At 42.3% G+C, this 17,100-nt stretch overlaps 1 protein-coding gene across 1 annotated transcript in view; it reads left to right on the forward strand.

Annotated features, from left to right (window-relative positions):
- The window catches only part of LOC311240544 (uncharacterized protein), a gene marked incomplete at its 5' end in the record, with an annotated part of 243,031 nt that overhangs the window by 158,601 nt on the left and 67,330 nt on the right, over window positions 1–17,100 (forward strand). Inside the window, 2 exons of the mRNA XM_084329122.1 lie at window positions 98–153; window positions 3,081–3,232. Of these exons, the coding sequence (XP_084185248.1) occupies window positions 98–153; window positions 3,081–3,232 (208 nt within the window). The remainder of the gene's footprint in view (window positions 1–97; window positions 154–3,080; window positions 3,233–17,100) is intronic.

Raw genomic sequence — 17,100 nt, forward strand, 5'->3', positions numbered from 1 at the left:
CTCTCTCCTCTCTCTCTCTCTCTCTCTCTCTCTCTCTCTCTCTCACTCTCTCTCTCTCTCTCTCTCTCTCTCTCTCTCTCTCTCTCTCTCTCTCTAGTTTCATAGTTCAGGTGTGTGTGTATATGTCTGGGCACAACATCCCTCATCAGACAGGTAGGATGTCTCAGTAACCCTGATACTAACCCTGCCACTAATCCTGACCCTAACCCTGACCTTGACCTTAACACTGCCACTAATCCTGACACTAACCCTAACCATGACACTAACTTTGACACTAAACCTGACACTCACCCGACGACACTAACAATGACACTAACCCTAACCCAATATGTTCAGACACAACAACAACATAAATATTATCTTTCTTTACTCGCATCAGTTTGACAGTTGGACACTAGAAAAAATGGTATGAAGAAATGCTAGTGTGTTTGGTATCAACATTAGCATAGTTGACATTTAAAAAAAAAATAGACAATTTCTAAATGCTATCTATTGAATAGCTATAGGCCACAGAGCATTCATAGCAGACTATTTCATATTCATTGTTAAGATATACATAATGTGCTGCATTACACCTGGTGAATTTCTCATTCAAGTTCAAACATTATCAACTGGAATGTTCGTGCTGCAGAGAGAGAAGCTGCTTCTTTTTGCCTCCATTTGCGTCTTTCCATTAACTTTGTATGCAATATTGCTGCCTATTAAAAAAAATCATGTTGTATTTGAATGTATTATAACCCAAATAATAACCCAAACGCCAACCCAAACGCTAACCCAAACACTAATGCTAATGTAGTAATGTTATATTTAGCAGGTCAATATAGCCATCTGTTGTTGCCTATTGAGTATTGAGCTTTGTCATGTTAGGATTATTTGCAGCATATTTATGTTATGCTAAATAAAGGACAATATGCATATCTGTCCACTCCCATTCAAGTATTAAATGCTTGAAAAATATCAGAGTGTTTTGAGTAATATTTTAGTAAGCATAGTTCACTTTGGACAATCATGGGATTAATCACGATTCAATATTTTAATCGATTGACAGTCATATATATATATGACTAGACATCTTGCCACTAAATGAATGAATCCAAGATATATTAACTCATTCTGCGCCATCGCTTAATGCGCCAGAGGGCGCTAGGACGCCAGTGCTTTAATCAATGGGGGGACTGCAAGATTTGCGAGTGCTTAAAATATATCTTATATTATAGCTATGGGTCTAATACAGTGGTTCTCAACTGGTCTAGCCTCGGGACCCAATATTTTCCTTAGTCATTAAGTTGCGACCCAAATTTTTTAACCACTATGATTTATTTCAAATTTTCTTTTTGGCAGTAATACACAATCTTTCATGCACTGTTAAAAACACGAAATAAACACAAAAAAATTCAACAAAAGTGCAACTACAGTAGGGCTAAAAACCCAATGAAATAAAATAATAATAATAATAATAATAATAATAATAATAATAATAATAATAATAATAATAATAATAATAATAATAATAATAATAATAATAATAATAATAATAATAATAATAATAATAATAATAATAATAATAATAATAATAATAATAATAATAATAATAATAATAATAATAATAATAATAATAATAATAATAATAATAATAATAAATAATATATGCTTCTTAGCAGACTTCTTAGCTTAACATAACAGACATACAGTAAGTTTGGGGGAAGTAATGGGATAACTGGGGTTGCAACCAGTGGCGTCGTTTCAGTAAAATAAATAGTATATAAATGTGTCAACAGACTGAAGCAGGGAACCACGTTACAAATTATGCTGAGCAGAATCAGAATGTAATATCATAACTTCTCAAACTTTTTTATACCACAACCCCATTTGATTTAGGATTTCTTTTGGCGACCCCACACTTAACACTTTCTCTGCCAATAACGTCATACAACGGGTTTCAAGTTCATGCTAATTCTGCCAGATCACGGCGTACGACGTTATTCTGACCATATTTCATATTTTCGCCATGGTATTCATATTTCACTCACGGAGCCTTGTCTGATGCTGTGTGAGCCGGCACAACTCTGCAACGCTTCAATACTGCCACCTGGTGGATGATCGGCGAGTTGCCACATCACCGGATATGCCCGTTGGATATCGGTGCGTCTCCTAATTCCGTCCGGCCACTCGCATATCATCCCAGGACTCTAGCCACACACCTTGGATATGGATCGCTGCCATAACTCAATAATCGACATGATTTGGGCGTGTATTAGTATTATACAAACCGGAAATGGATCGCCTCGATCCCCATCACATAACTAGGATCTGTTTGCTCCAGTATCATCGCCCAATGGTAAGAGGAGGCTGCCGTGAGTTTCAGTGTTTTTGTTTATTATTATCGATGCAAATCGTTGTAAAGCCCTACCTCGCCTGAGTATTTAAACCTGCACGGCTCGGATCGTCCCAGAAAAGAAACTACACCATTTCTAATGGAGTGCAATACCAGCTGGAAGGCGTAGGCGGTGGTATTTGCCCTTTTGCGAGCTCAGACCCATTCCCAATGATAACATCAGGCTGGATGGATGAAAATGCATGGATATCGCTAATAAAAGAAATAACGATTAAAACCCGACTATACTCGTGATTGGCGCTGAACGGTCGGCGAGTTAACCCGACTATACTCGTGACTGGTGTTGAATGAGTTAATGAATGCAAAGAAGTCAAAGACTTTTTAGGCTGGTAAAGATATGCCTCCTAAAGTGTGTAAACGGAAGTACAGGAAGTACAGGCTACAGGCTTTCCGGTTTCGACAAAACAATTATAGAAACATGTGAAGTGCACAATATTTCCTCGTTTAAGCCACTGCAACGGCTTTGCCTGAAGAATTTACTACATGACCGGGATGTTCTAGCTTGTTTGCCGACAGGATTCGGGAAAAGTTTGGTCCGTTCGGAGGCAGCTTCCAGGGGAAGTACATACACCGGAAATTCTACCCCATACACTTTTTACCAGGCTTTATCTCATAGAGGAGATAAAACTGGGAACAAGGTTAAATACTTTTTAATCACACTCTGCATCCTGATTGGTTGATCCAGAGGTGGAGGTGGAGCTGCAGATGGATAAGATGAAACAGCCAATGGCTCGGCGAACCCTGATGCTGTCCACCAATCAACCACAAGATATGTTCAAGCTGACCATTCAGAGGGAGTTGGGTGTGGTCTGTTTGAACCAAACTGCATACCTGAGGGTGAGTGACATAGTGACAGACTCTATATATATGTATACAGTATATGTATAAATATACTTGAAAATAAATGTTATTAATAATATAAATATATGCTATTAACTCAATGGAAGAGCATCGTTTGTACTTACCACGCCAAGCTCTAAGAGATAGGAATAAGTGGCGGTGTTTGCAGGACTATAACTATATTATAGCTATGGATACAATACTATGGCCCATTTGACATAGACTATCTATCGTTCAATATGTGTTAAAGGTGCTATGCATTATAAATGTCATTTTTCAGTCTCTAGCATTGTATTATAGTAATAGGAGTTCGTATCAATGTGTTTTTGGGCCTAAATACTATATTGGCGAATTCCTCAGCTACAGCCCATCCCCTCTTTGCCTCTAGTAAATCAGGTCATGTTGATTTGACGACCTGGTGCACGTCACAGGGCGCTGTTTATAGCGCACGGTGATGTGATTGGCTCTGTGGTTTTAGTAATGCCCGCCTCCATTCTTGCTACCTGCAGGGTGGAAGGTTTGTCCAGAAGATCACTAATCAGCTGAAGCCTGATGCGGTTCCCTCGGTCTTCGACAGACAGACCGGCGTTAGCTCTCGGGACTCGGGAGCGATCGCTAGCTACTTAGCACCAGCCGGGGCCGGCGTTAGCAACCGGGAGCGTCGTTGAGCATTCAGCCTGCTGGCTACCTATATCCACTTCAACCAGCGTCGCGGAGCATTCAGCCTGCTGGCTACACAGCTTGTCGGTGTGCTGGAGCCTCTGCAAGCTAACGGTAGCTGGCTCCAGGCTATTAGCACATCGACAAGCTGCTGGAGCTCCCGACGCTCGGCTGGTTGAAGTGGATCTAGGTAGCCAGCAGGCTGAATGCTCCGCGACGCTCCCGGTTGCTATCATGTGCAGGTCCTCTTCTCAGACCTGTGTGGCAAAGCACTGCACACGCATCATGCAAGCTACACATCGCTGCATGTTGATCAATGGTGGTCCACTCGGTGCATCACAGTGGGCTACTATTGTGCTAACAACAACCGCGGTGTCCGGCTTGTCGGCCGGCATGAGTGCTCGATTTGGGGTGGTTCTCTCCTCCTTGTGTGCCCCCGTTCTCGCGGGTGTCCTGCCGGGGAGCTTGTGGACGCGACAACAGCGGCGGCCGTAGCGTTAGTTAGCTCATAGCTATTGTGTACCACTAGCGTTACGGCGGGCTCGAGCACCCTACGGCTGCCGCCGTTGTCGCGTCAATGGGCTCCCCGGCAGGGTACCCGTGGGGACGGGGGTGTACAGAGAGGAGAGAACCATTTTGTGTCGGGCGTGCATGCCGGCCAGCGAGCCGGACGTCGGGATATGTTGTTAGCACAATAGCTACCAAGCTAAGCTATGTTAGCTTCTAACGGTGTATACACAATATGTACAACGACACAATGATTTACATTATTACAAATATGGTAACGTGGTTGTGGCTTTTACAAATAGTGGTAACATATATATAGATAGACAGTACTGCTACATCTCTATATTTATGACATACCATATTTGTATTGCTACAGTACTGCTCAGTACTGCTATGATGGAGACCAGAGAAAGACTTTCGTCTTGTTTACATCAGGGTCCCCCAATTTCAATTCATGGTAACATATTATATATATATAGATAGACAGTACTGCTACATCTCTATATTTATGACATACCATATTTGTATGTAACCTGAAACCTAATCTCTGACGGGGAGATGGGCGGAGCTATTTGGTGGGTGGCTGTCACTCAAAGCATTCTGCCAGAATGGGTGGAGCCAAGCCAATAATAGCCTGCTTTCATGAGGCTGAAAAATGCTGGTTTTGAGTACAAGATTAGAAATATAAAACAATGATTATTTTTGGAATAAAAATTACAGATGTGTTACATAGACTCACAGGAAGTGTGTAAAATTGCCCAAATAGTGCTAGGAATAGCAGTGCATAACCCCTTTAAAGAAAAAAAAATGTCATCCATACATTCCCGTTTCATACAGTGGTGAATATGAGTATAGTTTTAGAGTAATCCTGTCTAATCCCAGAAAACGATGCTATGCAGCAATACGTGCATTTCACTAAAACGTTGCCGTTTCTCGCCTATACACGCTACTATTTATAAATCAAATCTATATTATCGGTATTATGTTTCATCATGAATGCATGAAAGGGTGGGGGGGGGGGGGGGTCGTTTTTTGATGCTTTGATCGTCACCAACGGCACACATTGTGGAGTAACGTTACACACATATGTTGTGATCGAAGTGAAGTCATGGTTGGATCACAGCAGGATTGATACCATATAGCCCTTACCTTCACTAGGATGTACCACAAAAAGAATATTCCAATTATCTGATCGCGAGTCCCAGTATTGGTGTCGATCGTGTCGCCAACATAATCCGCCACACATCATGCATCGGGAGCATTTCATGCTTCTCAATCCGATCGGGACAACCGCTCCACTTACCTGACAAAGAAAAGTCCGACCGGAGACTTTTGATCGACGCACAGGCAAAGATATAATGTTTCAAATGGTGCTCGATACTGCCACCTGGGTGGATGCAGCCGGTATTGCACTTTGGCATTGATGAAGACTTTATTTCAGACTCAAGGTCCATATTACACATATACAAAACACCAACAAGAATACAATAACAAAAGCAACAAGGCCAACAACATAGATTAAAATACATTAAAATTCATAAAGGCATCGGTTCCAATGTTTCCACAAATCAGAGGAGTACCTTGTATCACTTCATTTAGCATCACTAATTTCACCTATTATCTTGTTTTTAGACTCTAATAAACAACACATACATTTAAACATCAGGGCCCCGTTCCCCGTACCTGGATAACTGAGTTAGCCGAATAACTTTCGGTCAAGCCTGACTTAAGCCGGACCTTTCTGTTCCCCGACGCGCGATTGTCCAAATCACCATGACAACAGATCAAAAAGTTTGAGCCTGGTCGGGAGCAGGGTTAAGTTCAGTTAGCCGGATGAACCATGGCCACACCCCCGCAAAGGAGTGACAGCTCGTTTCCTGAAATGATTCTCACAGTCTAGAGATCCCATTTATACCATTCTGAATTACGTTTCTGTGCTTCGTTTTCCTAGAGGGGGCTTTTGAAATGTATAATAATAGAACTAAATGCTGATAATAAATCATATTGAGCCTATAGATTTACTTTGTCCTAAATAAAATAATGCACGTCATATACGGCGCTCGGAGTCGCGATACACGCTGCATGTGGTTATTTTAATAACGGCTCATTGCAAATGTGAATCCCGCAGGGATATTTTTAATGAATGAAACCTATCGGCCGTTTGGCTCTGATTAGTTTCATATATTAATCTCCGCTGTAGATTTGCTTAACGGAGCGCCGGATTGTGTTTCATTCAAGCATAAAATTGAAGTGTCTATGCGGGGATTGTGGTTTTTGTGTGATATTGTAACTGGGATTAAAATGTCTGATGAGATGCGCTGTTTGACGGGTTTGAGAAATTGAATGAGCCGTTGACGTCACATTAATGCATTTGAGAATAAAGAGATAAAACTTCATTTTTTGGTAAGAAAAATATTCTAAACACGGGTCTCTCGTTCATTAATGTATAAACAATGAATTTATCGCATCTGGCACAGTGGCGCAGCGGTAGTGCTCAATCCTGGCAACCGGGCGACCGGTGTTTGAAACCCCGTGTTTCCAATATAATTTTTTGGAATATAATATTAATGATTATACGCAAAAGTAGCCTAGTTTTAAGTTACAATATTATAAATCTACATGCATTGAGGATGTCATTCTTTATATAGCTCTCAACGTGCACCAAATTGAATTATTCCTACATTGCAAAAAGAAGGAAAAGACTAGGATTCGAACCCCGGTCGTCTGCGTGAAAGTCAAAAGGACAACCCGTCACACCACAGTGCAGATAAATAAAAAATCCACCATACATCAATCAATGGATAAGAGAGCCGTATCCTTATTCTGAAACAGTTGAACTAATTATTTTCGCTAGCAAGATCTCATTTGATTATTCAATGCATAAACCTACTGCCAGCAGGAACGTTTAAAGACATATAATCTGATTGATTGGGGTAATGAGGGATTTAAAATTAGCCTATAGATTATGCATTTAACTTGTCGGCAAGGCTATTGAGCCGCCTGCAATCTGTAAAACAATCAATCAATCAATGCCGTTAGAAGATCAGGATTTCTGCGATCTACACCTGCTGTCTTTTCAACTGAAGCGGCCGCGCGCACTTATCCAGAGTCTCAAGTCTGGTTTGAGTTAACGAGACTGAATCAGCGTTCCAGGAACAGGAAAATCCCGGCTTCAAACATCGGGTTAACTGAATCTGGATAATGGGACTCTTGATCGACTTAGTTGAACCAGGTACGGGGAATAGGGCCCAGGTTCCTCAGCAGAGCATGGAAGGTGGGGACATTAGTAGTCACAAACAAATGGCTTGCACTAGTCTGTCTTGGGAGCTTAAGGAGGATCCTAAATGCATCATTATATGCTACCTGCAGTTTTTTTTGCTGTCCTATAATTACATCATAGGTGCGCAGTATAAAATGGAGTACAGTAGGCTCTGAACAGGCTTATTTTCACATTGTCTGTACACATAAAATGTCCGTGCCAACATATTGGCCTATGCATATACAGTAGTTTGCAGCACTGGCGCTGCACATCAACATCATCACACATGTCATAATGGACTCTGTGAAGCGCTCTGAGTCAGAGAAGAGCGCTATATAAATCCAATCCATTATTATTATTATTATTATTATTATTATTATTATTATTATTATTATTATTATTATTATTTATAAGTGATATTGTGACCCAAATATTGCATACTTTTCGCCACATCTAGAGCGCAGTCAGTCAGCAAGAAGGAGGGAAACTTTTGCTTCGGGTTCTCCTTAGTTTTTAGGGTTGAATTTGATATCATGTTGTATACCATACACAGAGCAGGTTTTAAGCAGTTGCTGTAAACCAGCACTATAGGGGGACAGTATGACTAAGTCATCAGCATAAATCAGATGGTTGATAAGGCTCTCCCCCACCATACATCCAGTCTCGCATTCCCTTAGTTTAGTGGAGAGGTCATCCATATATACAGTACATTGAACAGGAAGGGAGACAAGATCCCGCCCTGTCTTACTCCATTACCCACATTAAAATGAGCTGACACCGAGTTACCCCATTTAACTTGTATAAGCTGATGGGCATACCAAAATGCTAAGATCCTAACTATGACCTTAGGAACCCCTCTTTGGGACAGTTTATGGAACAGTATGTTATGGTTTATTCTATCGAATGCCTTAGAGGCATCCATAAAGCATAAGAACCAGACCCGGCGCCATGGGCGGGCACTGAGTCAGCTGTGCCCACCCTGGCAATTTTTTTTTCTTTTTTTTTGTCAATCAAAGTCAACTATCCAAATTCTTAGTCGGGGACAGCCCTAGTGGGCACTGATGTCAACAACATCACTACTGAAGCTAGCACGGCACTCTGTGAGAATTCGTTTTCTACCCTCAAGAACGTCTTTACAGAACATCGCCTTATATTAGTATGCTTCATCGACGCAAGGCCAATTTAATTCAATTGGCATTTGAGAAGGACTTAACAAAAAAGTTCAGGAATGAGTGGAGGGGCAGTGTTTTAAGAAGATTTCACTCTGTCCCCAAATGCTGCTTGCCGCTCTACTAATGTTGATGAGTAGCCTGTGGAGGAATTTTGTTTGCTTTTTTATGCACCTTATTTTTGTCAGTTCAGTTCAGTTTGTCTGTGAATTCAGAAGTGTTGAATAAATGGAGACTTTTCAAATATATAGAATAGAATAGAATAGAAATGTATTATCCTGAGGGAAATTTGACACTGCAAATCACTCAACATTAAACATTTAGACAGAACAAGTCACGAATAAGAATAACAAAACAAATGGCCTAAGAATAGAATAAAATGAAATAGAATAAAAATAGAATAAAATATACAGTAAATAAATACAGTAAAAATATACTGAAGTCTACAGTAGGTGTAATATTGCCCAGTGCTGTTTAAAAAGTAAGAGTCCAGGAAGATGGTAACTGTCACTCTGTGCTCAGTGATGCAGTGAGGCATAGTGATGCATTGTATAGTCTGATGGCTGTCGGAATGAAGGACTTCCTGTGCCGTTCAGTGCTGCATTTAGGTAGTGTGAGCCTATAACATGCTCCTCCTGTCAGCCAAGTCTGTGTATAGTGGGTGGGAGGGGTTTTCCCTGATGGCCTGGAGCTTAGCAAGGTTCCTCCTCTCCGCCACCCTCGCTAGAGTCCAGCTCCACCCCAACCACGCTACTGGCCTTCCTGACCATCTTATCCAGCCTGTTTGTGTCCCCTGCTCTCAGTCCGCTGCCCCAGCAGGTCTGTTATATATATCCGTTCAGTCTGTTTTTGTATAAGTGAATGTTCTTAAGATAGAGAGAAATTTGATTTTTCAATTGCCTCTCTGCTGTTTAGTTCAGCACCGTGGGCAGCGCCAAGCAAGCCACAGCGCCGTTGTCCCAGCTGAAACGTATAAAAGGGAACCTGTGTTGAAAAACCATTGTGCCCCCCCAAGAACAGTTTATGCCCCCCCCCCACTAATTTGTTTCTGCAGCCTGATCTGATAAGAACATCGTAGAGTTCTGTCTTCTATACTTGGCTACTATTTCTTTTAAAGCATATATGCACATGTGAAATGAAATGAAATGAAATATAAACTTTATTTAACAGATTGCAGAATGGGTACAATACAGTACGGCTCAATACACACAATTGTTAAGGGGATGCAGACCAGAGAAAGACGTTTGTCTTGTTTACATCAGGGTCCCCCATTTTCAATTCATATCGACATTTATGACATACACAACATACATGACATTTATGGCATAGGGACATACAGGTATTTAGTACTGATACATTTGTGACATAAACGGTATTCAAATATACAGCACTGTTACCCATAGATCCTGACAGAGTATATACATATGATGGGGAGGGGACTGTACATTAGGAGGGGTGGGTGGGTGGGAGAGAAATATACATACGGTGGGGAGGAGACTGTACATTTGGAGGGGGTGGGTGGGTGGGAGAGAAATATACATACGGCGGGGAGAGAATATATACATGCGGTGGGGAGGAGACTGTCTATTAGGAGGTGGTGGGGGGTTTGGGCATTTACGGTGGCCAGTTTCGAATTGCAGCCTCCCGTAGGTGCTCTTTGAGAGCGGTTTTGAATGTGGGTAGGGATTCACATTCCTTTACAGCTTTGGGTAGGGCGTTCCACATTGATGTGGCATAATTGCGAAACGTGTTTAGTCCCTTGTTTGAGTCGAATCTGGGTTTAACATGATTTGTTGAGCTCCCTCTGGTGTAGTGGTTGTGGTATTCACTGACCTTTGGGTAAGGTCAAGTAGTAGTCTGACCAGTTTGTTTTGTGATGTTTGTAATCTTGTTTTTAGCGCCTTTGAGGTGCTTTGGTACCATGAGGTGCAAGCATAGTCGTAGTACCCTTGAATGAGTGCTCCTGCCAGAGTCTTCAGAGAGGAGATCCGGTACAAGAATCTAGTTCGTTGGTCGACTTTTTTTATTACATTGGATGCCATTTTGTCACAGGAAAGATTTGCCTCTAGGATGGAACCCAGGTAGGTAATTTCGTCTTTCCTTGTGACAATATTGTCACCCACTGTAACTGAGAAGCCGTCGGTCTTGCTGAGTTTGTTATTTGAACCGAAGAGAATGGACTCTGTTTTGCCCATGTGTAATGATAGTTTGTTATCAGCGAGCCATATGCAGATTTTGCCTAGTTCCGAGCTGAGGGTTTTTTCAACCTGCAACTTGTTCTTGTCAGAGGCCAGCAGGGCTGAGTCGTCCGCAAACAGGAACAAGTTGCAGTCACAAGCTGACGACATGTCATTTGCATAAATTAGGAACAGTAGCGGTCCTAGTATGCTTCCTTGTTTGATGTGGTCGTTCAAATAGAGGAGGCATGTGTCAGTGGAGTGGGACGTTCTGAAGCCAGATTGGAATTCGTAGATTAGATTTTTTTCCGCCAGGTACTTTTTGACCTGTTCGTATACTATTTTCTCCATGACTTTCGAGATGGAGGTAAGAATAGAAACAGGGTGGTAGTTGCCTCGGTCTAATTTGCTGCCCTTTTTGTGCAGAGGGGTAACTCTCGCAATTTTGAAGTCCTTGGGGACGTGTCCCTGTTTTATAGAGAGGTTTATTATGTGTGTGATGACTGGGGTGATGGCGGCTGCTGAGTCTCTGAGGAATTTGGAGGGGATGTTGTCATGGCCAGTGGCCTTGTTAGGTTGGAGGGCGCTCAATTTTTTGAGTACCTCATCGGTTGTTACCATTTCAAGTTTGAAGTCGTCTTTGTGGACCCCTAGGTTTTTGTAGTATGCTACTATGTGTTCTACCCCATAATGCCCTGAGTGGGAGGGTAGTTTGTTTACCAGTGTTGTGGCTATGTTTGTGAAGAAGATGTTTAAGTAATTGGCTACATCCAGCTTGTCTGTGATGAGCGTGTTGTCCGTCTTTATGTTTATGTTTGAGAATCTGGTTTTAAGTTTTTTACTGCAGCCTAGTTGATTATTGAGTAATTTCCAAAGTTCACGTGGTTTGTTTTTATTTTCCTCAGTTTTGTCATTGATGAATTTCTTTTGTCTGTTCCATGTTTTTGTTTAAAGCCAAATTGGTTATCACTGGTGCGAATGTACATTTATATTCTGTACAATAAGATTCTCTCCAGCACCTTAGATAGTATGCTGGCTAATGCAATTGGCCGATAGTTGTCTTTGCTGTTAATTTGACCTGTCTTGTCTTTGATAACAGGCACAAGTTGAACTGCTATCAGAGTCAGGTAAAATACCATGTTTTAAAAATCCAGAAAAGCACAAAGCAAGGAGAGGGATGACCTTACGGCTGGCATGCTTTAGATGTTCAACAGTGATATGATCAGTGCCACAGGCTTTGTTGTTATCTATCTTTAGTATGGCATGTTGGATACGTTCTCAGAGGGGTCTACATCTTCCGGTACAAATGTGTCACTTCTAATGCAATTAAACAGTTCAAATTAGTGCTGTCTCCATACCTCTGCTATTTTATCAGATCCACAGACACCATTGATATTGGATGGCAAGGGAGCTTTGCAATTGTTCATAATACTCACTTCTTTCCAGAAGTCATAATAGCTGTTCTTTGTACATTTTCGAGCACAGGAGTCTGCCCTCATTGTATCCTCATTCATGCTAATGAAGCAGACAGCATATTTAAATCTTGCATTAGCCCGTTTTTTGTGATCAAACAAGGGCCCCTGTCTCTGGGTAGATAAATCCGTCCGTGAGGCTCTGAAAGTGCGCACCTCAGCCTACAACGCCGGGCTTGTGACAGGCAACATGAATGAACACAAGACGGCGAGATACAACGTCAGGAGAGCAGTAATAGAGACAAAACGGCGTTATAGGGATAAAGTTCAGTTGGAACAGGCTGACTCTAGAGGTATGTGGCAGGGCCTCAGAACAATGACAGATTACAAAGGCACCTCCCTCAAACTGAACAGTGACATCTCCTTAGCAAATGATCTCAATACCTTCTATGCGAGGTTTGAGGCTGTGAATAACAACACCAGCCTACAAACCACTGCAATGGAGGGGGGGGGGGGGGGCACTGCTGATGGAGATTCAGTGTTCAGAATAACAGAACATGAGGTGAGGAGGACCTTTAAGAAAGTGAATATCAGGAAGGCAGCATGACCGGACGGCATCCCCGGCCGCGTCCTAAAAGTCTGTGCCGACCAACTGGCCCTGGTATTCACTGACATATTTAACCTGTCCTTAGAACAGGCTGTCATCCCCACCTGTCTGAAGAAGTCCACCATTATCCCTGTACCCAAAAAATCTACGCCCGCTTGCCTCAACGACTACCGCCCTGTAGCTCTCACCTCCATACAGACCAGGCTGCAGAAACAAATTAGTGGGGGGGCATAAACTGTTCTCGGGGGGGCACAATGGTTTTTCAACACAGGTTCCCTTTTATACGTTTCAGCTGGGACATAGGCGCTGTGGCTTGCTTGGCGCTGCCCACGGTGCTGAACTAAACAGCAGAGAGGCAATTGAAAAATCTAATTTCTCTCTATCTTAAGAACATTCACTTATACAAAAACAGACTGAACGGATATATATAACAGACCTGCTGGGGCAGCGGACTGAGAGCAGGGGACACAAACAGGCTGGATAAGATGGTCAGGAAGGCCACTAGCGTGGTTGGGATGGAGCTGGACTCTAGCGAGGGTGGCGGAGAGGAGGAACCTTGCTAAGCTCCAGGCCATCAGGGAAAACCCCTCCCACCCACTATACACAGACTTGGCTGACAGGAGGAGCATGTTATAGGCTCACACTACCTAAATGCAGCACTGAACGGCACAGGAAGTCCTTCATTCCGACAGCCATCAGACTATACTCACTGCATCACTGAGCACAGAGTGACAGTTACCATCTTCCTGGACTCTTACTTTTTAAACAGCACTGGGCAATATTACACCTACTGTAGACTTCAGTATATTTTTACTGTATTTATTTACTGTATCTTTTATTCTATTTTTATTCTATTTCATTTTATTCTATTCTTAGGCCATTCGTTTTGTTATTCTTATTCGTGACTTGTTCTGTCTAAATGTTTAATGTTGAGTGATTTGCAGTGTCAAATTTCCCTCAGGATAATACATTTCTATTCTATTCTATATCTTTGAAAAGTCTCCATTTATTCAACACTTCTGAATTCACTGACAAACTGAACTGAACTGACAAAAATAAGGTGCATAAAAAAGCAAAAAAGATTCCTCCACAGGCTACTTGTCATGTACAAAGGTCTAAGGACCACACAGAATAATAACTGGAGCCGGCTGCACATGAGCAAAAGCAGCCTCTCTCAGTAAATGCTTTCAAAACAGTCCCGGGCAGGTAGGTAATAACGTACACAAGGCGCTTTTCCAAAAAAGTAAATTATATTTATTATGCAGGGTAGGGATTGAAACCTCCACTGATATTTGAACAAAGGGAAAAAACAACCCACAAACAATTAACAAACAGGGAGAAGGGTAATGGGAGAACACACAAGGTAATAATAATACAAGTAAACTAAATAAGCGCCCACAGGCACTAACCAACCAGCCAGAGGTTGGTACTGGGAAAACCCCCAGCTAAAGGTATCAAAGGTACAAGTCCACACTCAGTGGAACTAGGCCTAAAGCCAACAAGAGAATACTCAATAGTTGAGAAGTGGCGCAGAGGCCAACAATATCTACATATATATACTTAAAGGTACAAGCTCACCTGGATAAACAAAGAAACACCACTCTAACCATGCAGCTCACAGTGTAGGATGAACACCACTTTAACCCTAGTACTTAGAGTGTAGGATGAATCACCACTCTAACCATATAGCTCACAGTGTAGGATGAATCCAAAGTGGCCAACAATATATATATCCCACACAACAGTGGAAAACAATGGCAACCTCACTCCACTCTGGTCACTGGCAATTGACAGAATGAGGCGCCCCGATGTGTGTGTGCTGTCAGGTATTTGTCCACCCGCCCCTCTCGAGGTGATGGCCATCAGCTGTCACTCATTAGGCAATCAGCACTCTTCAGTGTAGGGATGGGCGGCACCTGGCAGGAAGAGAAGAAGAGACAGCATTAGCCATCATGCACAGACACACACACATCACATACAAAACATAACACATTAAATATACTAACCTGATGTTCAGATGGTGTCATAAATACAGTAATAATGGTAATGACCAACCCACGTACCCATGTACGTCACACTACTCATCAACATTAGTAGAGCGGCAAGCTGCGTTTGGGGACAGAGTGAAATCTTCTTAAAACACTGCCCCTCCACTCATTCCTGAACTTTTTTGTTAAGTCTATGACGAACCAGAGGTTTATCACATAAAGGGAGTCAACACACATGATAACAATTGAACAAAGAGTTTATTTAATCCTATCTAAACAAATAATAATCGAATTAAACAACAAAGGTATTTATCAGAATGGACAGAGGTTCCAAGTTGGTTCACTTGGTGGTAGGTACAACCTGTCCTGTTTGATGGGGTAAGCAGATGGGAGAAGCAGATGGGAGAAGCAGACAGAAGGGATTAGACAGGGGAACATATATACTGGTTGTGCAGGCAGCTCTCTGCACTGCACAGGTGCTTCAAATTGGGGTAACGACCTACCCACTCCACCCTGCTCTTTGAGGCCATGTCCTCACGTATATGGATCTTTTGCCAAACGCACATTTTATTCCACGATTGGGCCTCTCATCCACACGTAAAGGGTGTTTTCAGAGACATAAACAGAGACTTTCTTAAACGCATTTTAAAGTGAAGATTTTCCAAAATATCCGTTCAGTGGATCCGTGCAGCCACTGTAAACGCATAGTCTAGATAAACGATGACGCCACAGCTCACTACGCATGCTCAGACTGTTGTTCCATCCATGGCAATACAATAGGCGCCCGTAGCCTTGAAGCGCACAGAGGCAATAAGATGGACAGCGCCTGGTGCTGAAATGTCATTCAAACTATCCTTACTTATATATGCGACGGCACGTGAACAGTACAATGCAATTAATGAATGTCTTGTTGTAATTAGTATATATATATAGTTTGTGATAAGGACTCGCCATATTTAGTTTCAGAATCCGTTGAATACATTGACATTGTATCTCTCCGTCGCCCAGTGCGCAGAAGTAAAGCATTAAATCGTGACATATCTAGATTGGTTGTTTCCTCTGGACTGCATCTAATCCACCGCTATATCTATCTATTTATTATCTACTGTATGTATGTCAATATAGCCAATGGAAATGCTAGGAGTGGTGAAGTGGGCTGGGTGAACCAATCATTTCTCTGTCGTCCTGACCGCTCGTACCACCATGGTATTAGGGATATGTGGGGCGGCGTGGCTCAGGGGTAGAGCGGGTCGTCCAATGATCGAAGGGTTGGTGGTTCGAATCCCGCTCAAGCCCATGTCCATCCCACTGCCGTTGTGTCCTTTGGCAAGACACTTAACCTACTTGCCTCGTATGAATGTGTATGAATGTTGGTGGTGGTCGGAGGGGCCGTAGGCGATGATTATTCGCCACGCTTCCGTGAGTCTGCCTCAGGGCAGCTCTGGCTGCAATTGTAGCTTACCACCACCGGTATGACTGTGTATGAACGAATAATGGACTCTGAAGCGCTCTGGGGTCACTGGGGTGTCACGAAGAGCGCTATATAAATCCAATCCATTATTATTATTATTATTATTATTATTATATTGCTTATCGCCACCTGCTGGCCCGCATTCTTGTTGGAGCAATTCATATGCGTTTATGTGTTTGTGTCTGGATGGGGATTTTTTTTTAAACACTGTGGTGTGGACGGGGATTTTATTTTAAACGGAGCCTGAGAATATCCGTTTGGCAAAAGATCCATGTACGTGAGGACATGGCCTGAGTCAGAAGACTCCCCATTTGCAGGTGAAGTGGGGGTCGTCACACCCTCCCCCTAAAGATAAGGGTTCTACCCTAATAACAAATCACACTTTTATTTACAAACAAGCTAACCCAAATCCCAAATGTAACAATAATACTTTTGTTTGTTATAAAATTCAAATAAAAGAACATAGGTTTACCCTTCACCCATTCCCCTCACCATCCTGCCTCTGCTCTCAACAACATAGGGCCCTAGGAAGCAGTCTAAGAGAGCAGGAGACAGTAGGGAGTGGGGAACAGACAAACCAGGCAAAACAAGAGTTGCACACCAGAGGAGCACACA

Source organism: Notolepis coatsorum (genome assembly GCF_963971535.1).
Source record: "Notolepis coatsorum genome assembly, chromosome: 14".
Lineage (NCBI taxonomy): Eukaryota > Metazoa > Chordata > Actinopteri > Aulopiformes > Paralepididae > Notolepis > Notolepis coatsorum.